General features: G+C 36.4%; 2 protein-coding genes across 3 annotated transcripts in view; one reads left to right on the forward strand and one right to left on the reverse strand.

Moving 5' to 3' along the window:
- Positions 1 to 1,684: 1,684 nt before the first annotated feature.
- LOC142977761 (uncharacterized) lies at positions 1,685 to 4,730 on the reverse strand. 2 transcript variants are annotated; one of them, XM_076121848.1, is made up of 3 exons: positions 4,649 to 4,730; positions 3,101 to 4,482; positions 1,685 to 2,979 (listed from the first exon to the last, which is right to left on the reverse strand). In XM_076121848.1, exons 1-2 carry the CDS (start codon positions 4,673 to 4,675, stop codon positions 3,526 to 3,528), a joined length of 984 nt encoding a protein of 327 aa, XP_075977963.1. In that variant the 5' UTR covers positions 4,676 to 4,730; the 3' UTR covers positions 1,685 to 2,979; positions 3,101 to 3,525. The 2 variants fall into 2 exon arrangements, with proteins under 2 accessions (XP_075977963.1, XP_075977964.1); XM_076121849.1 differs by lacking the exon at positions 4,649 to 4,730 and adding an exon at positions 4,596 to 4,636.
- Positions 4,731 to 11,668: 6,938 nt separating this feature from the next.
- Positions 11,669 to 23,866, forward strand: part of LOC142978059 (uncharacterized) — a 262,165-nt gene continuing 249,967 nt past the window's right edge. Inside the window, exon 1 of the mRNA XM_076122334.1 lies at positions 11,669 to 11,864. Coding sequence (XP_075978449.1) covers positions 11,684 to 11,864 — 181 coding nt within the window. The 5' untranslated portion in view covers positions 11,669 to 11,683. The remainder of the gene's footprint in view (positions 11,865 to 23,866) is intronic.

Raw genomic sequence — 23,866 nt, forward strand, 5'->3', positions numbered from 1 at the left:
TTGGGTGAAATTTTAATACGCCTTATGTCTTTTTATTTAAAGCTTCGGAACATAATTATTGTTGTGACTTATTACTACTTATGATTTAGTAGGTATCTAAATATGCTTAAGAAGTAGGTTAGTATAACTGACATTTTATAGAATTTGCATGCAAATAAATTCTATTTCTTAGTTTCTTATGTACAATTAACTGATACACAACGCTGAAGGTTAATTTCCTTAACACTTACTAATTAATCAATTTTCAATAATAAATTAAGAATCTTTTAGAGCTTTTTAATAGTATTTCAGGCGTTATCTTAACGTAATCTATTCCCAATAACATAACACGATCACGCACGGAAGCTGCGGGCGGTCATCCCGTCTTGAAACAGTCGTATTTTGAACTTTAAACTCTAAAAATACATCTGTGGTGACCCCGCACGACTCGGGCGCAGTCTCGTCGACTTCTGAAAGGTCAGGCCACGCAGTATTTGTCGCGGCACATTGTCTAAACAATACTAAATCAATTAATTTATACCACAAACAATAATTACTATAAACTAGCGTTTCTAAAAAAAAATATGTGACGTTTCCCGTGACCGTGCTCTTGTGTTCGATGTTTAAATTCTGATGTGTTCGTTTTGTGTTTGAAAATGGAATTGTGATTTGTAACGGCTAGTTTTGAAGTCATTTTGAAAGTAAGTATAACTACCTTCAAGTTTAAAAAGTATGTAAAAACGTAAAAGCTTTTGTAGAAAGCTTCATTAAAAGTATTTAAAGATAGTACCTATCTAACTAAACGAAGTTATATAAAATGTATAATAAAGCAGTAATTATTCGCTGTAAAAATAATAACAATATATAATTATTCGCAATATTACACGACAGTATTGTATTTATATATTTTTACATTATTTTCCTCAACGCATTGTATCGTAAAAATAATCAAGTATTATTTAGTAGACCAATTAAAAAAAATATTCCCTGTCTATGTAATAATCAAAAAGACAATTTTTGGATTCGCGTTGATTTACATTGTTGATTATGCATAGATGTATCATCTCATTACGGATTCTCAAATTCAGTGACAAAAATTAGGAGAATTGGCCCTTTGGCTATTATTTTTCCCATTTACTGGCAGTTGGCACAGTCGAGACACCTGCTATCATCCTCTCGTAGGTAGCAATTGATAGAAATAATTGTAGGTATATTTCTTATTGTAATCATAAGACAATAGATAGAATTATATACAAATGTTATAACAAGCGTGACTCAATGCCTTTCCACTTTCTCATTATGAGAAAAGAGGGTAGAATTTCATGCCCGATAGTATAGCGGTAATGGATTAAATCTCATTTATTTATTTGTTATGTGACGTAAGTACACCTGACATAACCAAGATTTCCCCTTTCATGATCACAGCTTAACTTAATTGATAGTTATCTTTCAGTTGTCCTTCTGCTGGACATGGGAATGAGAAAAGGTTCAGGCCTTGAGTCCACTACGATAGTGCAGGTTAGGGACGTGCATTCCTTCAAGAACTGTATTTTAGTTGCTGTGTGTGTGTATTAGATATAATATTTCTTTATCTATTTCACACCCTATTGACAATGAACCAATGGCGGAATCGGGAAACCGATCACGGATAGATCGGATCAATCAAAATACTTGATTACTCGTAACAAGAAACAACTAACAAATTCAACGTATTTATTTTATAAAAATACTTATGAGTGTAGTAGTGTGTAGTGTGTAGTGTATTACAACTAATAATAATATTATTAGAATTGGAAGAACAGAGTTAATTATTTTATGTAGTCTTAAAAATATTATACTTTACTAAAGTACCCTATACATTATTTTTGCAAAATCATCGATTAAGTTAAGAATTTCAATTTATTAATCGGTACTTATTACTCACATCTTCGTCTATGATGCTTATACAGCATTACCATTAGCAAAACCAATGACACAAACAATTTATTTTGATATTTCCTAATACACACGGTCATTATATAATAGTTTATTTGTCCTTCGCAACGAATTCAAATGTTTTTCTAAAAAAGATTTCCTTGCAAGGATCTCTCGCCTTTCATTTTGTAATTTTTGAATCATTTCTAACGCCACTTTTTTGGGAATACGAACTAATCCATATTTCGGAAATGCTCTCGGCTTAGCCAGTGGCCTAGGTCTATAGGTGTACCCATTATTGAGACTCCTAGTTCTAGCATAGTTATCTCCTGCGCCATATTTTCGTGCGTTATCTAATAAAAATAACGCGGTTGAAAATGTGTTGAAAGGTAAAAACAATGTTGAAGATGTTATAGCTCTTCTTTTTGTAGCAAATGGTATAAGCGTGGATGATGTGAGCTCTCTATCTCTAGTTCTTCGCGCAGTCATAGTAAGTGGTTCCGTTGTTGTTGATATTGTTGACGATCGTGTTGTAGCGACAGTATCTTCTTCAGTAACAGTTGTTCTCATTGTAGTTTCAATAGATATTTCAGCTGATGTTGGTGATGTTGGTGTTAGTGTTGTTGATGTTGTTGTTGTTAATGGTGTTGTTGTAGTTGTAATTGTCGATTCGACATCGAGCGATGACGTGCAATTAGTAGCTTCAGTATGAACAAATATGATTGGCATCGGAAAAGGTACAGGGATTGGTTGTGGAGGTGGGAATGCTGGTGGAAAGGCTGGAAATGGCGCAGGCAAGAATTGAGGAGGTATAGGTTCCATATCTGGGGCTGGAAATGACTGTGTACTTGGTGTACGGCTACTGCATTTCTTACTGCAATAGTTTCTACAACATCTACTAGGTCTTGATTGGCAGTCACATCTACATCTTCCTAGATTTCTGCGGCATGAGCGTGATCTTAGATGACGAGAATTATCTGATAGTTCGTTTATCGACCTTGAATCAAGATTATCATTGTTTGATTCTGCACTATATTGCGACAAACTAGTTTCCAGTAGATGACAAACTAATAAAGTGTTAACGATCTGAAAGAAGATAGCAGTATGTTTTACTTATGAATTGATTAAATTTGATAACAAAGGCCGACTATCGAAAAGTAGCTTAAACAATATAGAATATCGGGCCTGAATTGTGTTGTAGACTTACCAAATTCATATTTTGTTGAAAGCCTTTGGCTAGGAGATTTTTAAAACTTGTTTGATGCAATTTAAATAATCGAATACATCGTGGAACTTTTTATTTTCAAACAAATGTGTAACAAACATCATAGTTTTGTCGGCAATCTGATTGTGTGCAATACATTTTTATAGAGAAATAACTTTTTTAATGCTCTAAGAAACACTAAAAATGATGGCTTTTCTGTAATGTACTATGTGCGCAAGGCATTGTACAATATTATGACGCACTTTGTTTAAAGAAAATTATATGAAATTATGGTACATACTTCCTATAATTTCAAATACTCACACACTACTTACTTGTTTTTATAAAATTTTCTCGTACAATACTCAATAAACAATAGAAAAATATTCCATAAACATAAGCATAAAAAAATACAAAATTCAGAAAATCTATTCAGTTTCAAACACGGCTACTCTTTTTGGTCTGCGTCGTAAACCCTTTACATCACGCAACTGTGACATTAGTTTCTCTGCCATGTTATCTGAGATCGGTACAATGCCAAACTTGGGCACCCACGTGGGTTTTGTCTTCCTTAGAGCCGTCAGCATATACTTATTTTCTGCGTTGCGTGCTTTCTCTGGATTTTTCATAATAATATTGGAAATAGCGTCAATGTTGCCTTTGAGAACAGATTCTAACATGCTGTTGTCATATCTATTTCTCAAGTACTGATTTGGTGGTTTATAGTTTTCCGTCTGTTCTTCTACTTCGGGCGGGGGTGGAGGTGGTGTAGTTGTGGTTGTTGTCGCTTGAGTGGTCGTCGTCGTTGGAGCTTCAGTAGTCGTCGTAGCTTCAGTAGTAGTTTGGACATCTGGCTTCTTCACTTCTGCCGGCGTAATTTGCTTGAGTAAATTCACAAAATTAGTTGGAAATGGAAAGAATACTAGATTTTGGCCCGGTATTGAGCTGGAGAAGGATGGAGCTAATGGGTTTGGTGGCATCTGCATTGGCATTTGAGGCATCGTCATTTGCATATGCGGCATCGACATCGGGATTTGTTGCATGGGCATTTGCATCTGTGGCGGTGGTGCTATGACCGGTCTTTTGGGGCAGCTTTCGCAAACTTGTTTGCAGCATTGGGGTGGATTATCACATTTATTGCAAGCGCAAGAATAGCATTCGTCTTCTTCATAAGAATACCTCCTCAATTTCCCTTCAGCTTCGTAATCTTGGTCGTGGTTATAATTGTGGTTGGATCGTTCGTGGTGATGGTGGTGGTCGTGGCCGTGGTCCATATCGGAGGTGTCCTCTTGCGATGGATAATCTTGTTCCGCCGGCTGGTAAAATGGGTCGTAGTAATTTGTTCTTGCATTTCGAAGTAGGCACGTAAGCTGTATAAGCAGGACCTGTAAAAAGTTGCATATATTAAAAACATGTTCAATTACTATTGGTTGTACTTTAAAGGGAAATAAGTAAATTAAACCATTAATAACAATATAAACTAGAAAATATTATTAACTATTATCATATTCCCTTCCCTAGAGAGAAGTATAAATTTAAAATTCCACAAACCAATTTGAAGTGAACTACAGTTTTCATTTTGTTCTTCAACACCGACCACGGTAAGGGCTAACACAATACTGGTACAAAATAGGTTATGTATCAAGAGCGAATGAAAACAGGTGCTCTATCAAACAATAAACTCTTACGTTACAAGGTTCAGGATTTTTTGGACGTTTTTCCTTTTGCATTTGATTATATCATAAGCATTGTTAGAAGTTGTATACAGAAGTGCATAATATTCACTTCTTTCTCCGCAACGCACCTCATAGTTCACTATTGTGATTTTAGAAGACAAACAACACACTATATTTTTATTTTGTTATCTAATCAACATTTGAAATATTATAGGATTCATTGCAATACGGTACAGGATTGAAAAAAAAAACGCACTCATAAAAGGTTCATCCAAAATGCTTGTGTTATGAATGTTTTTCATTTTAAAATCCCAATGATTCCAATGAAAGTATGGGTGCGTGACGTCACAGTGTCGCATTTACTATATTAAAAAAAAATCATTTCATAAAGAGGAGCTGATTTGACCGGTAGTCAAATCTATTGACACATTTTAATTACTCATCAACTACGTCGTGGACATATTTTTTAGTCCGAGTATTATAAAACACAAAATATTACATAAGTTCGAGCTAAATAAAATCGGGTGTACGTCAAGGAGACGGCAACGAGAAGCAAGGTGGACAGGTCACGACCTTAGTCTAGTTATTCCTGGATTAGGTGCATATCGGCGTGGAGCCTTGGAACAGATAAGTAATCTTTAATTCAAAAAAAACTAAATTGAAATCACTGCATCCGTTCGGGAGTTATGATGGCACAGACAGACAGACACACACACACGTCAAACTTATAACACCCCTCTTTTTCTGTCGGGGGTTAAAAAGTAGCTGATTTGATCGGTAGTCAAATCTATTGACACATTTTAATTACTCATCAACTACGTCGTGGACATATTTTTTAGTTCGAGTATTATAAAACACAATATATTACATAAGTTCGAGCTAAATAAAATCGGGTGTACGTCAAGGAGACGGCAACGAGAAGCAAGGTGGACAGGTCACGACCTTAGTCTAGTTATTCCTGGATTAGGCGCATATCGGCGTGGAGCCGTGGAACACTGCCAGCATCTTCGGTTATGAGTACGTGATGAAAATCAATAACTCATAAAAATATTCAGTGATTTTTTTATTGCTTTTTAAATGTGATATATACGTACTACAGACTTAGACGTTATGTTTTAAGGATATGGCAATATTTTTTAAGCTTTACAAATAAAATCTATAATTTTGTTTATTTCTAAGTAGGTAGTTATGTAAATAGGATTATAATTATGTTATCTTTTATTAATATATTACTAGCGTACGCGAATAGGTTCCTCACATCTGTAACAAAATATTAATTTACGTTATTTAAAATTATCAATTTCAGTGAAATACTATACGTCACGAATTATTTGGCGTTATTTTTGCGGCTAGAGGTGGGGGGAAACTAACATACCGAATATAGGCAGGCATTGTTGTTACTAAAAAAATATGAGTGAAATACTCGCAGTGTTTGGTGGAAATGTCGATAGATGGCTCTACTGGTACCGCCTTAATGATAAAATCAAATAAATTTACATACCGATTTTAATAAATTAAAGATATTTATAATGTTTATTATTGTGGTGTAATTTTTTTAACCGATACCTTTTTTTACACCTATCTGAAATGAATTTTCTTTAGTTATGTGGAGGAACGAGGTGATCATGTTCCTCCAACCAAAGGGAGGATCCTCCGACCAGGCGAGGTGATCATGCCTGGTGGGCCTAGGCTGCCCGACTGTTGTAGTCGGGAACTTGTATATATAGTCAGTTGCCGTGCAAACTTCGATAGCGCGATCTAGGACTTGTGACGTCAGTCACACTGCGCGTGGTGGTTGGTTGCGCGCTGGTCCTAGTAGATGTCGCTGTATGTAGCGAGCCGCTACATCACTCCCCCTCAGACCGTAGGTCGATCTTCTCTTCATGTCAGTCAGTCTCTCCAGTGCCATGCATTGATGAGTTCCAGTGAGTCGGAACCCGAATTCCGCTAGTCCCAGTGAGTCGGAACTGTATGCCGCTAGTCCCAGTGAGTCGGAACTGTATGCCGCTAACTCCAGTGAGTCGGAGAGGTGCGGTGTGCGGTGTGCGGTGAAGTGTCCCCAGTGAGTCGGGGCGAGGTGCTTGTTGTCTGCGGTGAGTCGAGACGAAGCGTTGCGGTGCCCTGGGTGCGTCAGAGTACCGTGACGATGATGCCCAGGTTGGATGCCGCTGAGGCCGTAGGGTATGCCAGTCATGTGCGTGAGCGACATGTTCGTGGAGTGCCCTGGTGTGGCCGAAGATGCTGGCTGGAGTTGTACGACTGCTGCTGTAGGAGTGAGGAGTGATGAGGGTGCGAAGGTTTGCTGCTGCTGGTCTGATCTTCGTGAAGGCTGCTTCCAATCACGTCGGGGTCACCACTGTGGAGGAACGAGGTGATCATGTTCCTCCAACACAAAGGGAGGATCCTCCGACCAGGCGAGGTGATCATGCCTGGTGGGCCTAGGCTGCCCGACTGTTGTAGTCGGGAACTTGTATATATAGTCAGTTGCCGTGCAAACTTCGATAGCGCGATCTAGGACTTGTGACGTCAGTCACACTGCGCGTGGTGGTTGGTTGCGCGCTGGTCCTAGTAGATGTCGCTGTATGTAGCGAGCCGCTACAGTTACTACATAGTAGGTAGTATCTAACTATCTATGTATTTTACGTAAAGACAAATTGGCTATAGAATAATGGGTGCGAAGTCCACAATTAGAACTTCGTGTTAAATCAACATAAACAAACTTTTGGCATCAGTTGTGGCATGAAGACATAATTAAAAGAAGGCGGCATGTCAATTGTATCTAGGCAATACATACCGTTAAAATATTTTAAATGGCGTTTTGGCTAGAACAAAATGCCTCTGTGGTGCGATCTGTAAGGTATACGACTGGTAATTATAAAGACCTGGGTCCTTTCCCGAAAGGCAATCGGTCTTTTTATAATTTATGTAGGATTATTTTCAATCTTAAAAGAGTTTGGTAACGTGTCTGGTATTAGACAAGAGGCTAATTTAATATGACAATAGAAAAGTAACGATTCTGTTAGATTAATAACATGAGTCAACAATATCTTAAAAGAGAGAGAGAGAAGCTATCTTGAATTTCAGATTTATTAGAAAAGTATTCAGTAAAAAGTTTTCCCATACTTCAGTTTCTTCAGTGTATTAGTAACAATAATTTGACATATGTAGGTAGTCTCCATACTCATTGAACAAAGACAAGTGAAGAACAAAGCATTCCTTTGCGTAATATCGGTACTTAACTATTAAAAAGGTCATTAGAAACTATTCCCACATTGACAACATTTCGGGTGGCAGTGTGAGTGCGCGGGCGCAGGGCGTCGGGTCATGACCTCGTCTCGCCCAAATTAGCTCGTGAGTTCGTGACGTCACCGCACCAGGTGCCCGCCAACTGTCAAGTGGCGTACACACCGAGATGACAACTCCAATAATATACAACGATCTTATAGAACAAAAACGACGTAATTCAAAATATAAAACGTTTAGTAATTGTCATAATATTACTTAAAGTTCATTTAAGTAGGTAAATCAATAACTCTTTCGAAAATATTCTGGTGGAAACAAAAAAAAGTTAGTAAAGATCGTATCAAATAACGTTCTTTGATCACTGCCTAGCATTTTGGGAAAAATGCGTGAAGCTATGTATGTTTCTTCAACTAACACTGAATTATTTTAAATTGTAATAATAGTCGGACTACTCAGAATTTACAGTATAAACATTGTCACTTAATACTTAAAAGAATACGAAAGTTTCAACATATAAAAAATATTATGTGGTTATTCGAAAATTAGCTATTTTTGACTTCCGTCGTTTTTATCTTAAGGGTGCGAATCAATGTTTGTACGAGTGTTGGCTAGTCCTACCTTTTTCGTAAACAAAAGATTTGTTTACTGTAAAAATGTGGGATGTTTGGAAGAAAAGAGACGTTAGAATGTTGTTAAGGGACTAAAAATACATACAGTCGAGTCTAATGATCGAATTCCTTCTGATGGCAACCGTTTGGCTTTACTGAAACAGACATTATAGCATAGCTTTGGTTTTACTAAATAAAATGTTAATCTTCCACCAATTCGGTTGTCACCGGTAACGTTTCCAAAAAATAGATACCTTAGGTACTGTCTTGCAGAGCACTTGTATCGGAATATAATAAAACGAATGAAGAGTGATACATTTTAATTGACAACTACTTTTTTATCCTCAATTTGATAGCCACTCTGTAGTATCTCAGTTGACCAGTATTTAAAAGCAGTGGCCCTTAGATCAGTGATTAACGTGTGAATTCGACGTACACTAGTCGTCAACTGAGATACGTGGTATGCATTCATGTTTGTTAGTTTCGATAAAACTGTAGCGCGATTTTGTATGAAAATCTGACCAGCGCCTCTAGCGATTGACGTAGAAACAATTTTGGCAGTCCATTTAAATGTCGAGCTCTCGATACTCGATAGTGCCGACTGTAGACAATTGAGCTACTGATCAGTGCCTATAGCGGGTGACGTAGGAACTATTTTAGCAGTACATTTCAAACGTCAAACCCTCGATACTCGATATTACCGACGGTATAGAATCGCGCTACAGTACAGGGATTCTCTATCATTATCAATTATCCAACAACCGGTCCTATCGAAAATCTTTGCATGAAAATCTGATTAGCGCGTCTAGCAGTACATTTTAAATGTCAAAATCTTGATACTCGATAGTACGGACTGTAGAGAATCATTATTATTGATGATTCAATACTTAACAAGCTAAGCTCATGAACCCGTCTATACTCGAGTGGTGCAAATAACGCTATCTGTGAGTTTTTCTTCAGAACTGATACGGGTTTCCTTTGTCCAACGTTATCGTTATCAATTGTCTACACCACTACATGACCGGTCGTGGTGACGTTTGTACCTTATACTTGTGTAATTATTTTGTAGAGGTAGATATGTTGCAATGATTAATGTATGTTCCCGTATTTGCCCTGATTAGTAGGGACTGCCCCTGTGGTTTGAGCGGTAACGACTGTTGAGCATGAGTTCTCGGGTTCTATTCCCGGGTCGGACATTTGTATTTTATAATTTATATTTGATTATTCTCAATAGTATCCCGGAGTTAGTAACGTACCCGATGTGGTAATAGGCTCGCTGTCTATTGAGACAAATACATACATAGGTACTCTCTATACATATTCTACCGACCTGGTATAACAGTCGCGAAGCTATAAATGAAATTAATAAATAATTAGTGACAACGGCATAGTATAACTCACGGGAGTAGTAGGATAGACCCGAAGGTTATGGCTTCGTACCTGGGATCAAGAGGTTATGGTGGTCTTCACCCTCTGCACTACATACGTGAACCCTCACTACCTTTCGAACTGGCAGCTTGACTGTTCTATGCACCGTTTGTTCATTCTTCATCTCAAATGGGAAGTCAGCCTAAAAAGTTGCAACCATGGCCTATGTAACCTGGTTGAAACATTCAACAAACTAATGCAAATATGATTGAGTAAGTAATTCCCCTTATATCTAATATGAAACAGTAGTAATGAATAATTTCAAAGATATTCAATAGAGTAATAACGTTAGGGTTAGCGTAAACGTCTAGAGAACCTTTCAAATGATGTACGAGAAACAAACAATACTGTAAGTAAAGTAATCAACAATTAAACAATTAAATTAAAAAGAAAACCGCGACATAAGTGTTTATAACCAACACCGATGACACCATTTCCACTGGAGTATAGTTGGAAGGTTAAGAGCCCCTTATCACGTGTTATCAGTCGTACCTTGGTGACGCCCCGTTTGCTCGTTTGACCTGACACTCTGTTATCAGTATACAGCGATAACCGGCGCGTCATGGTCTACCTGTTTACACCTTTTCAACTTGGTTTTTTAAAACAAATTTTCGCGTGAAAATTGAAGTTGTTCAACCATTTCTATTTCTCATATTCTAACAGTTTGTTTATATATTTATTGTTGTTAAAATTATTGTTGTGTTAGCTTCTTTGAAAGTGTTAGTTGCAGTGATCTTTGCTCTAAGTTTGATAAGTGAATTTAAAGTGAGTTGTGCAGAATTCTTGTGTGGTTCTTTTAGGTGGGTATTTGTAGAATTATCGTCTAACAATTGATTGAATGTGATTGTAGTTAAGTTTCCTTATATACTGTATATAGTGAAGCAAAATACTGCACTGTTCCTTATTAACAATTATATAAAATATATGTTTTTTTTTCTTTTTATGGAGAATATGGTTTCTTCTTTACTTTGTAAAATCGTTTTGAGTCAAATGTTTTACTTTAAAAACTATATACAAACATTATTGTTAAACAGAAGAATAGCATCATTTTCTATTTAATTAAACTAAAATGAAACTGTCGCAACACCTGAAGTGTCAGTGACCTCAATACATTAGATAGACAGACAATTTCAAATAATTTTGTGCAAATGAAACTCATACAAATTTAAATAAACCGCCTTTGTGTTCCGAGCGGAACAGTAATAGGATTAGTTTTATCATAGCCAGAAATGCACTCGATGAACCTAGATTTATCTATTGAAATGACGGATGTTTATTAACTTCTATGACGTCATGATTGCGATATAACTTTTTGAATGCATTTATTGCTTAAAGTTTTTAAACGGGTGTCTCACACAGAACATAAGTACAGAACGCAAATAATTAATTTATAAGCATATTATATTATAGTATCATTTTTAGTCAAATGGGATTAGGTTTGAGACATAGTAACAATTGAGAACTTTATGTTCCTTCTAGAACCATTTAAAGACTCTTAGACATAATCAACCATGTTGCTGTTTACATCAGATTCTTAGATCTACTTTATAATCAAGAGAAAACTAATAAGGAATATTTCTTTTCACAGATATCGGCTACCCTTTAAAAAGTTAAAATTATTATACAATAAAATGGAAGCCGTGCAATCAAAGCTTCAATCAGTGCAGTGTAGTGAGGATGTGAGTGAAGTGAAAAGTGAAGTGACAGTGAAAATAGAGGAGGACCCTGATGAGGTGCTGAGTAAAGGCACTCAGAGGGAGAACCGACTGACCAGCATTATCGATCAGTTGAGGTGCCAGAGTAAAATGAAAGGTGAGTTACATTGAATATTTTTAGATGATAGAGTATTAATTTTGTAGTTTTTAGCGAGAAATGAATTTGACTTCAAGTTGTGACGACAAAAGTTTGAGGTGAGGTAGCTTATAGAGAAGCAGAAAAATAAAAGTTTGTTGTTCTTTACGTAGTATTGCGGTACGGATAATGGAAGTGGAGGTAGAAATGTATGCAATACCTCTACTGACCTTAAGTTAAATTTTAATATATTGAGAATATTCTAAAAGAAAACTTTACTTACAAGTTCGTATCGGTGATGGAGTGGCATACAGAAATCTTTACGATTGTAGCTACTAGCATGAAAAGACGCATTTATGACAAGTAGAGTGTCAAAAAACTGCTGCAGACCTAACACGAATTATTCACATAAAGCCGTTTTTTCCTTTCAATTCGGAAGGTTAAGAAGAACCGTTGCGAACACCGCTACACCAAATCATACGCATAAAGCACAACCACACGATGCGTGACTTCTTCACCTTTACCCGATGCATATCACCATGTAAATAGCTTAGTACATTTATAAAGGTAATTACAAAGACACAAAGGGCACTGTAAAGCCGCAATTAAAGCCATTGACGGTGTGCGCCTTAAATCTCGGTAACAATAGCGTTGATGCTAGATATGTTATCAATGTATCTGCGCTGGTAACTGCACTGAATTAGTTTGTTTAAGGCTTCGCGGGCTTTTTGCGAAAGTTTTTAGGAATATTTTCTGTGTGTTTTGGAGACCAATTGTATGGTTTGATTTCGGTGCATCCCGTAAAACAGTAATAATATACTTTATCACTTTAAACCTGCTTAAGCTAATGCCCCTTATTATATTCTGTAAAATTTGCGATAGTTTAGAAACGTAAAAAGATTAGCTGGTATCTCTTTCTCATTTCAGCAGAAGACGAAAGCCTTACAGTGAATTTTGTTTAATCAACTTTTCAGACGAAAAGCCTTTCTTTATTTTTAGTATATTCTTTATATTATGTAGAATTCTTTCACTGACGCCGCGCGTTAAATGGAAATTTTAGGTGCAATATCTAAATTAATTCACCATTCCTATTTCTTCATTCCTTCGTTTTACTTTTTTTTATTCTACTAAAATACTTATAAAACCTAACAATATGCTTAAACAGTACACTTATATTAAAACCACGTATCTTGAAAACAGTTCAGACAGTCGTCTCTTTAACTAGAACTAGATGTGTAACACGCCGCGCGTGTCAATTATAGGGCTGCCACTCTCATCTAGGACGTTTCCGACACACATTACTGGTTTAATCTGTTTTATTTGTAAGTATATTTAATTTACTATTTCTGTTGCGCGTGTGATGACCCAATGCATTACGCTCTTAAATATTATGTTAGGCATATGATTTGGCCAGTTATGTGTTAATGATTTCTATACTATTTGTAGAAAAAATTGGTTATAATTATTACATGAAAAGGGAAAAGTATGAAAAGTAAAGTAAGTTTTTTTCAGTGCGTGAATCTAAAAATGTTTTATTGCAATTAATACAAAGATTTAGAATGTAATGTCAAACTATTCAGTTTCGTAATTGTATCATAGGTTTGTTGCTAACAGACCTCAGATACAATATTTTTATTGGGTTTTGTTAATTAATTATGTTGTTGTATTTTCATCACAATTATTTTCGTTTTATTCATGTGTTAGTCAACCCTGACAGCGCTACCGTCACAACAGTGCTGCCACCGGCGCGCGCGCAATGCCGTTGAACTAATCAGCGCGATCATCTCACTCGCTCAATTAATGATCATTTGCTCCATATTGCTTTTTAACTATTTCGCTCATGAAAATCCAGGAATTCATGTTCTGTTTTATTTCAAGAACAGTTTGGGGAAGTGAAGTATTAGTTATTGTCCACGACTTCTATTAATTGTTCTAATGTAATTTTGCTTCTTCTTAATAAATATATGTATTAGTATCTCAAGAGCAGTGATAGCCGAGTGGTATAAGTTGTCACCTCCCACGCAAGTGGTCGCAGGTTCGAACCCAAGGCAACACACCAATGACTTTTCGGAGTTATGTGTGTATTAGAAATAATTATCACTTGCTCTAACGGTGAAGGAAAACATCGTGAGGAAACCTTGCATGCCTAAAATTTGTTTAATACATTTATTGAGGGCATGCAAAGTCCCCAACCCGCACTTGGCCAGCGTGGTGGACTCAAGGCCTAACCCCTCCTTCATTACGGGAGGAGACCCTTGCCCAGCAGTGGGACAGTAATGGGTTAAATTTATTTATTTATTTATTAGTATCTCAATATTTTAACTTAAATACCGTGAATACTACTATAATTCGTATAAAAATTGCATAAATATACAACCCACGCAACATTCTCCTTAAAAATCCCGTAAACTTTCACATTTTAAGTGCTCCACACAGAAGCGGTAGTAGCGGCCTAATTAATCCATCGGTTAGGGGTCGTTTAGTTAATGAATGAATAAATCGACGTCATCCCCCCTCCCCCCTACACCTCGCTACCCCCTCGAAGAGATAACGTTAATCGGCGCTCTCAATTTATGTACCTTCCGCGCTGAAATACGGCAAATGGTAGTCAACTACGACCACATCTTGAAAAAATACTCTTCACTAGACATACACGCGAAATTCAACTCTTAGGTTCAAGTAATAGAGTTGAAAGTTTGTTGTGGGGTTGCCGGGTGATAATTTCTATCGGTCGTGAGCAAATATAGAGAGCAAGCGCAGTGATGTATAGGCGGCGCGCGCGCAACTATCGCCGGCGTAATGCAGCCATAGATGAGATAGGACATAGACTGATTCCGTGACGGAAATATTTACAACAATGTTGCTAAAAGCATAAATCTGGTATTAAACGAGTATAAATCATAGTTTGAAATAAGTCGGGTCGATGAGGAAAAATTAAAAGCATTTGATTTTACAACATAGCGCTGTATTCCTCTTTATGAGTTGAAAAAAAATGCTTTAAGTTTATTCAACAAGCTCTGATTGTAAGGAATACACAGGGTAAGTCTATTCATATAATTCAAGGCACATTATCAATCTTTGGCTAACATCGAGTTCTCCAACTGAAACTCGAAAGAACTAATAACACTACCGAATTATTGGTAGTTGCCCATCATATTATGGTCTATCAGCAGTTGCCTACACGACAACTTAGGCTGAAGAAGCAGTCAATTTGTCATCAGTGTATAACAAAAATGTTTACACACATAATAAACAAATGCTTTGCACCAACAAAGTATATACTGAAGTGGAACCTCAACACTTGGATGAATGACAAAAACACTCAAGCGAAAAACCTCGTGAATACTTCAAGTTAAATCAGTATCAATTGTACGATACGTCCACGATAACGGTAATGCCTATTCCGTGACTGCTTATCTACATTGACGCAGGTCCGATTATGTTTGAAGTGAACTGGGTTTTATGTTTGGGACTTGATTACTCATCGGTAATTGGTCGTATCTCAGTTTATTGGGCACTGTAATCTTTGAAAAACTCATATACAGACGTCTGATGCCATACTAAGCACTACTATGCAATCCAGGCTAATGTTGAACATATTTCTGAATGTCTTAATACTCATATACCTACATATACTCAATTAAATCTTCTGGTTTATAATTCTTCACTATCTTCATTATCCGATAACGCGTCAACTACTGGACAAAACAACATCTAAACCAAATTATTGAATTCCATCTTATAATTCAATCCAGACGCAGAACCAATATGTTAAATTATTCTATACTCCAGGCAATAACTGCGCAACTTTATTCTGATATTTTATATTTCTTTTTTTCTTCTTTTTTTGGGCGCAACTGCACCGTTGCACCGAAAGTAGATAAATGTTTAGTAAATAAAAGACAGCTTTTATTTCTGTTTGTTACTGCTTTTTACTATGCGTGATTTTCAATTTACATACAAAATACTTTGACTGCCTTCGTGGCGCTGTGGTTAAGGTCATCAAGTCGCTACCATTGGCTCGGGAGGGCGTGGGTTCGATTCCCACACGGAACAATTATTTGTTTCGGGACTGGTTGTACTTTGTGTCCCTTGATTATTATGTTTGTAAACGTGGCACAAGTGCAATTCTTAGTGCGGAAGATGTCTTCAAAAAAAAGTACAAAACCTGTCCTATCTGCGTAAATAAATAGTAATAATCTTTGCAGTAGGGTCGCGTGCGCGGACGCCGTTACCGCGCCGCCCGCAAATTTATAATGATCGATATTCGCTCGGCGATGGACCTTGCTCTGGTTACGCGGGTCGTGGCCAGTGGTGCCGAGCTTTGTTTTTTGTTTCATAGATTAGGAAGACAATAGACTCGTATGGTGGACCGTGAAATCAGAAGTTGAAGAGGAACTTTCTTTTTTAATTGATTACGGAAAGTGTGGCTTGTAGTTCAGTAGAATGAGTCGTGTGCGAAGTACGAAGGTGACGCGTCCGAAGTCGTGTTGATAACGACTTCGTATGCGTTAAAAGATTGTCCGAGATATAAGATGTACGCATACAAAAATATTGGTTATGCAAAACTCATTCAAAATAAGTACTAACAGTAGGCACTTTTCCATACTAATGTCAATACTTACACTACTATATTCCATAATGCGAAGCGCTTTTTTAGATTTGGCTGTAACTCTATTGTAGCTATAATACTGAAATTTCGCAAGTTGGTAGACTACATGCCTTGTTGGTATACTTTGACTGCCTCCAGTGCAGTGGTTTAGGTCACCACGCCGCTACCATTGCATCGGGTCGTGGTTTCGATTCCCACACGGGACAATTATTTGTGCGATCCACAAATAATAGTTTTAGGTCTGGTTGTACATTGTGTCCGTTGTTTGTATGTTTGTAAAAGTCCCCGCGACACAAGAGAAATTTATGTGCGGGAGTTGTCTTAAAAAAACGTCCCAGAAAACACAGTTCTATATTATTTTAAATAACCTATAAGAAGCGTACCAGCGGGCATAACATAAACACAAGTTAGCGCATCATTTCGCACTAAACCTTGCACTGGTATCATAAAATATGATGATTGCTAATACCAGTGGCCTACATCGAGAAATACGGGATGTGTCCGTCGTAATGACGTGAAGCACCTAGTTATCGTTATTTAACTAATGCGATATAGAAAATATGAACTGTTTACTTTGAAAACGTAGCTGGTTTCTTCCCGGATTAAGGGAGGTTTTGAGTTCACCATGCTTGGTATGAGCGTATTATAATTCGAAAATGTATTAGCGACTCTTATGCAAGATGTATCATAATAAAACCTAATAATTCTAGGTGTTTTCGAAATAAAGTAGCCGAATAAAACAGACCTTCGGTAGTTGCAAAGGCTTGCAGGTTACGTATGTTCTAAATTCTGAATTTGTATACCTTCGTCAGCCGCGAGTCTGACATGCTACTGTCCCTACAGAGTTTAATGTCTTTAAGTACCTTTAATTTTTTAAATAATTTTTAGGAATTGTCATACAAGGTTTCCTCAAGGTGTTCTTTTTGATTTTTGATGAAGCAATCCATAATTTATAATAATAAATAACTTCAAAACGTAAATCTCTTGTCTAAGTATTGAATCCTCTATCTAAATAGTTGTGAATAAAAATTAAGAAACATATTTTTCTTAGATGCCTCCATGATAATAAATAACACACCGTAGTTAAGTATGTAATAAGAGTACGAAACAATGTTTTTTTTGCAATATTACCTAAGAGTAACCTTTCACAAATAAAATGTTTGTCGTTGTACCAACGTTCAAAGCGGATCGAAACTTTATTATATTACGTTCTTGTGTGAATCAGTGCGCGGCAATCCTTGTGAGATGGTCTAATTATTCGGAACTAGGGCTGGCAGGTAGGCCCAACGATAAATTATAGACTTGCTACTATTATTATTATGTTTGTTTGTCGTATAGGGTTAGTGGTCAACCTAGTGTCAAAGTTGTTCAAGCCGCCCGAGAGACTTTTGATTTGGCTTAACGACTGTTATCTACGTAGACAACAGCCGGGACCAACTTTTTCGTGCCCTCCGAAGCACGGGGATGCCCAGCTCAAATACCACCATGAGGTCACCCATCTATGGAATTACCGCGCAAAGGGCGGCTTAACCCACAGATCGTTTACCAACCGGTGAGCGCTACTACTATAACATGCTATTATTCTAACCATCACCTTCATTTTAAAACGATTATTTTATACCTAGATCGCGTAAACGTAATATTCAATTATTTCTTACATTTTCTTATTAACTGGTAGTCTAGCTTATAATTTGTTATTTTATGCTGTAAATTGTATTTAAATAATGTTAATGTTTTTTTACCTACCAAAATTACATCCCTTCTAAGATTTCGGTAGAATAATTATACGAAAAGATAAATTATGCTTCACCCATTGTTTTCATGTTTGTCAGTGCCATAATCGATCGATCAATTTTACAAAATTTAGTTAGGAAGTTGAGAGCTAATGTCCAATAATTTCTAGTAGGCCGATACATGATAGTTAGTTTCATAAACATGGACAGCGCGTGTGTCTATGTTCATGGTGGTCACGCCATGACCTCTGCTCTGGGTCTCGGTCTTGCAAAGGTCGAGTTCAAATATTCCTGTTCGCAACTAATATTACCTACTGTGTTTACTGAAAGTATGTTTATTTAGATTATATTTAGTTTAACGGTGCATTAATACTGATAACAAACTCGATCATATTTTATTCATCTTAAGTTAGTCTATTTTTTAAGTAACTGAAGCTAAATAAATATAATCCTAAAAGTGATGCTATACAAAAGCAGAATGATTTAAATGCAACGTATTAACTTTTTATTTTTCTAGTAACGTTTTACAGTAACTATTTTGATGAATATGTGAAATACAATCTGGAAGTCCAGTATTATCATATGGCCTATGTATTACCATACTTTGTAGACGATGAAGTTAAAGGTAGAGCGAAATGGTATCAACCTAAAGAACGACGATTCCACTTTCTGCAAAATTAATGTTCTAAAATCGTCTATAAATATCATATAAGCCACCTCAGAGCAAATCAGGCCTTTTCAATTAGAAGTCGTAATGGTCGTCGTGCTCCAAATGGGTCGGGGAGAACATCATCATCATCACTATGAGGCTAAGATAAAGAGAGAGTGAATTTCAAAAAGTGAAATTAAATCAAGTTTTGTCCATAATATTAAACACAAGACAACCCTGTTCGTACCGTGCTATCTTGCGCGATCTTTACTTAAGTAAATTAATTTACTTCACCTCATACGATGAGAGATCATAAGATAATATCATTTCGTTATTACGAGCCGGCCAGTTATGGCAAAAAATATTCTCTTAATTACCTGATAAGCAATACTTATTAGATATTTCCTCTTAGAAATATAATAAAAATGGATGTAAAAAATCTCTGTTACAAGCTTTATGAATATGGACACGACAGGCATAAAACTAGTAAGGCAAATGAATAAGTATCATCTGTTGAAAGAAAATATTTTTTTTATTGTCTGTATACTGGATAGAGACCTCCACAATAAAAGAAATGAGAACGAAAAGAGTTAGGCCTGAGTTCACACCACGGAACTCCTTCAAGTACCTATACAAGATTTCAAAGTAAAGGTTTCGTTCACCCTTAGGTTAAAATATTTATCACGAAGTTTTTTTTTGTTTTACCGAGTATTCAATTAAAAGAAAATGCTGTTTTTCTTATTTGCGTTTACAGTAGCATATACAGGAGTGAAACACTTGACTACTTGAACGCATTGGCTCGAGGGTTTAAGCGTAACTAATTGCGTATTTATTCCGTAATTCGCTGTAAAACTTAACTTAGTGTCGTAATGTTTCATTACAAATCTGTACATAAAAACTTTATTACTAAATTGATGTAACGTTACATTCATTATATTTGTTTTCGATAGAATATTCTGATAAAAAAAGCTTTTCATTAAATCTTGTGGCGATATAAGTACTGTAATACAAAAATATATTTACTTGATGCAAGAAAATACTCTTATAAGAGAATTTTCAAAAAAAGGGTAGATAGGTACACCATTGTAGTAGTCAACTGTAGTATTGTGTGATACCTTTGTAAAGATTTCTTTTTAAGCTATTTAGTTGAGTCTAAGCGCTCATAGCTCAGTCACGCTCCCCAATCGGTAAACGATCAATGGGCCAAGCAACCCTTGCTGCAGGCATTCTATAGATGGGTGATCACATTGTTGTATTCAAGCTGTTCCCTTTCTTATAAGTTGACCATTAACAAGAAAGCAAGGAACAAAGTACACAAGCAATTATTCGCGTTTAAAGTCAGACATATGTAACACGGTCCGTAGCAAGTGACATATGTATGTGAAAGCGTGACCAGTGGTTACAATTAACCATATCTTGCGAGGTGTCTGCATCAAGATAGTGTGGGTGAAATGCTATCGTTTGTATTGCATACAATACGCTTAGGGGAAGTGTAGAGTGTTGGCTTCTGGGGCTATTTGCTTTTTAAAATGTGTAAATGTTGGGGAACACAGTAGGTAGTTGTGATATGTTGATTAAGTAGTCATATTCACAGTCTATGTTCAACGGAACATAGACAACGGTCTAGGAAATTTGTCGGTGGTCATTGAAGATGTCATAAAATTATGTGATTTGAGATTGATTTTGAATTTTAGTATCACTTTTACCTGTGGTACATAGGAAAGAAATAAACGCCTCCTCAATATTCATCTCTTTTTCTCTAGCTTGCTTCTAGCCACAGTTTTATAATTAAAACCAATCTGCATTTAAAACACTTCTTCTCTTTACAGAGTCCATACCATACAATTTTTCTAGCCTTACCTTTTCTAGCCTTCAGTTCTTTCTATTTCTTCAGGACTTAGCTCAGTAGTGACTTAGTGAGGCACTGACATAGGTCAAAAAATAAAAATGAAAAACCAAGACTTTTCTTCAATGCGTAATGACATAAACTCAAGTATAAACACATCACAAACATCCGTAGCTAACGTTATCTCAGCACTTTGTTTATTGTGTAGCTCAGTTCAGCACAGTTCAGCTCGGGTGGCGGCGAGCACTCTGAAACGCAGCTTATCTGTCTGTCGCTATATCAGTCTATTATGTGTTGTTATATCTATGTTGCGTTGTTCGACTGGACGCGATCTCCTTGGGCATACGTTGTTTGGTATGACTTGAGTCTCCTTAAGATGAGAGGAGTGGTAAAGGAATCGCTTTCGTTGTCTTTATATAATCTTTTCTCTAAGACTTCCCTTAGGAGTGAGACATTGATGTATGTGAAATAATAAACATAAAAAAAAGACTTTTCTTCCATACACTCAAGTATAAACACATCACAAACATCCGCAGCTAACGTTATCTCAGCACTTTGTTTATTGTGTAGCTCAGTTCAGCTCAGTTCAGCTCGGGTGGCGGCGAGCACTCTGAAACACAGCTTATCTGTCTGTCGCTATATCAGTCTATTATGTACTATCTTTACGGCAGTTTCTTAAAGAAACTCAGTCACTGGAATCAGGTTTGTTGTACGGTAGTTTGAAATGTTAATGTCTATTTAGACTTGTGCTTTTTCACTGGACTCGAGCTATATTCACCATTGGAAACTGCAGATGGTCGTACTTCTAAATATGATTTCAGAGGTACAAATTATAGATTTTAACGGAGTTTATTTTGTCAGTTATTTTAAACATAGACTAGAGTTGTTTTTATGTTAAAAAAATAAGGCTTAATATTACAACTCAGCTTCGAAAGGCTAGTCCACTCGAAACTATGTTCTATCAAATTATGAAAAGGGTAATGCGTAGTATTGTTGCTCCTCATATAATCATGGACCCTTCGAAAAACTAAAGACTAAAACTTTGAAAAACTAAAATCAAAACTAGGGAAATCTATAAAACTGGTGGCTTTGTAAATTTTTTCAAATAAAATATTTGCGGTGTACTAATAACCGGCTACAAGGGAGTATAAGCCATATTTATTTATTGTTCACGAGTTAACGCATTTCCGCATGTATGCTCATCATAACTTGTTGCTAATTATCGCAGTCAGCTTCTTGTTATACCGCCACGGATTTATTACCTTTGAGACTTTAATATTAGAGCTAGAAATCCGACTACAATTTATAGAGCGCTAGCAAAGAAATAAATGCTAGTTTCATCGTTTATTCGCGTTTGACTGTAAGACTCGCCGATAGATAAAGTGTTAGGAATCATATAAAAAATCTGTTAAAATTATACTTGACTTGGTCTTAGACTTAATGCTAACCTATACCTACAAGTTTATTGCTCTTCAGATTATTTTGTTTGGTGATGTTTTACTTCTTCCTTTGCTTAGCTTGTAAAAGCAACATTTAAAAAAACTCATAATTAATAAACGTCATAATTTTTCACAAAAACTACGCATGAAAACCTGAAAACACATTTGAAAACCTCAATCATGTTTTCGTCACCAAACTCTTAAATTAGTTCTTCAACGACAAACTAGATGTCGCTACACGTATTGTCCCCATATTAAAAAAGAATTGAATACGAACATCGTAAACAAAAAGTGTACCAACACGCTCTCATTCACGACGACCCGCCCATAACAGTATAAGCAGAGAAGTAGCGTAACATAAGATAATTACGCATTGCTTGCAAAAAGTAGATGCACACCATCGGGTAGACGGCCGGCTGACCGGAACTGCGTAAGATAACAGGCTATCATCACGCTACGTGTTGGGAGGTAATAGGAACTCGCTTCTTTAGACTGGGAATAATTGCGGTAGTGAATACATAGTTGTAAAGCTTTTTGTGTTATTGATTGGCTTTTGATATGGATACGTAAACTGCTTAAAATAGGGTTTGATTATTTTTTGTGTTGTATCATCAAAACTTAACTTTAGTTAGCATACTAGTCCGACGATTTAGAAGGAAAATAGTCTTAATTAGACGACACCTAGTGGCTAGACTGTACTGGAATACTCTAGCTACGAAACTCCCTGTTCGGAAAATTAAAAAGTCATAAGTTTGAATAGGTATTTTATTCAAGTGAATTATTATTTTATAGATGTCTACTATTGGTATTTGACTAGCAAACTATTTCAACTCTGCTATCAACGTCCGTCAACCGTAATAGTAAACAATCTTGTAAAACAGTTCAAATTTTCAATAATTTTCTCTAACCAAATTGTCACCCTAATACTTAACTCCTTTAACTAATGAAGTAATGAAGAACAAACTCAGCTGTATTACTGTGAAGCTCACATTCTTGTTCTGTAGAGGACAATGCGACTGTCATCGGTCGATATATTACACTCGCTACCGGCCTGGCACGCGGCTAATATTTTATATGGGCGGTCTTCATTGCGATCCGGACCTGTTGTTAGTGATGTACCAACAGCATTGTCGATAACTTTCTCGTTGCATGTTTATTCTTTAATATAAAAATGAATTAAATTTGTTATAACTAAAATTTTCATCCCAATACTAAACTCCTATAACTAATGAAGTAATGAAGAACAAACCCAGCTGTATATGACTGAAGCTCACATTCTTGTTCTGTAGAGGACAATGCGACTGTCATCGGTCGATATATTACACTCGCTACCGGCCTGGCACGCGGCTAATATTTTATATGGGCGGTCTTCATTGCGATCCGGACCTGTTGTTAGTGATGTACCGACAGCATTGTCGATAACTTTCTCGTTGCATGTTTATTTTGTAATATAAAAATGATTCGCTTTAATTGCTCAGCGCATTTCTCTAGAGCAACTGAACCTTTTTCGCAAACTTTTTTTGATATTCCTTGAAGTACTAGAATGGTTGTTACGGAGATAAAAATTTAAAAAATTGCAAACCTAAATTAAGTAAGCTCGCCTGGTCAGCTAGTTATTTGATAGAATACCATCAGCCAAAAATGGGAATTCACGTTAATTTCTGTGTTCTATTGTTATAATAATATGATTGATCGACAGTTTTATAAATTAAAATATTACTAAACTAGTACGTATCTCGAAGCA

This window comes from Anticarsia gemmatalis, chromosome 13, assembly GCF_050436995.1.
Source record: "Anticarsia gemmatalis isolate Benzon Research Colony breed Stoneville strain chromosome 13, ilAntGemm2 primary, whole genome shotgun sequence".
NCBI classification, from domain to species: domain Eukaryota; kingdom Metazoa; phylum Arthropoda; class Insecta; order Lepidoptera; family Erebidae; genus Anticarsia; species Anticarsia gemmatalis.

Coding starts and splice junctions, on each gene's coding strand:
- LOC142977761 (XM_076121848.1), bottom strand. CDS start 4,675: ATGAAAACTGTAGTTCACTTCAAATTG. Junction 4,483..4,648: donor CTGTAGTTCACTTCAAATTG/GTTTGTGGAATT, acceptor AACTTTTTACAG/GTCCTGCTTATACAGCTTAC.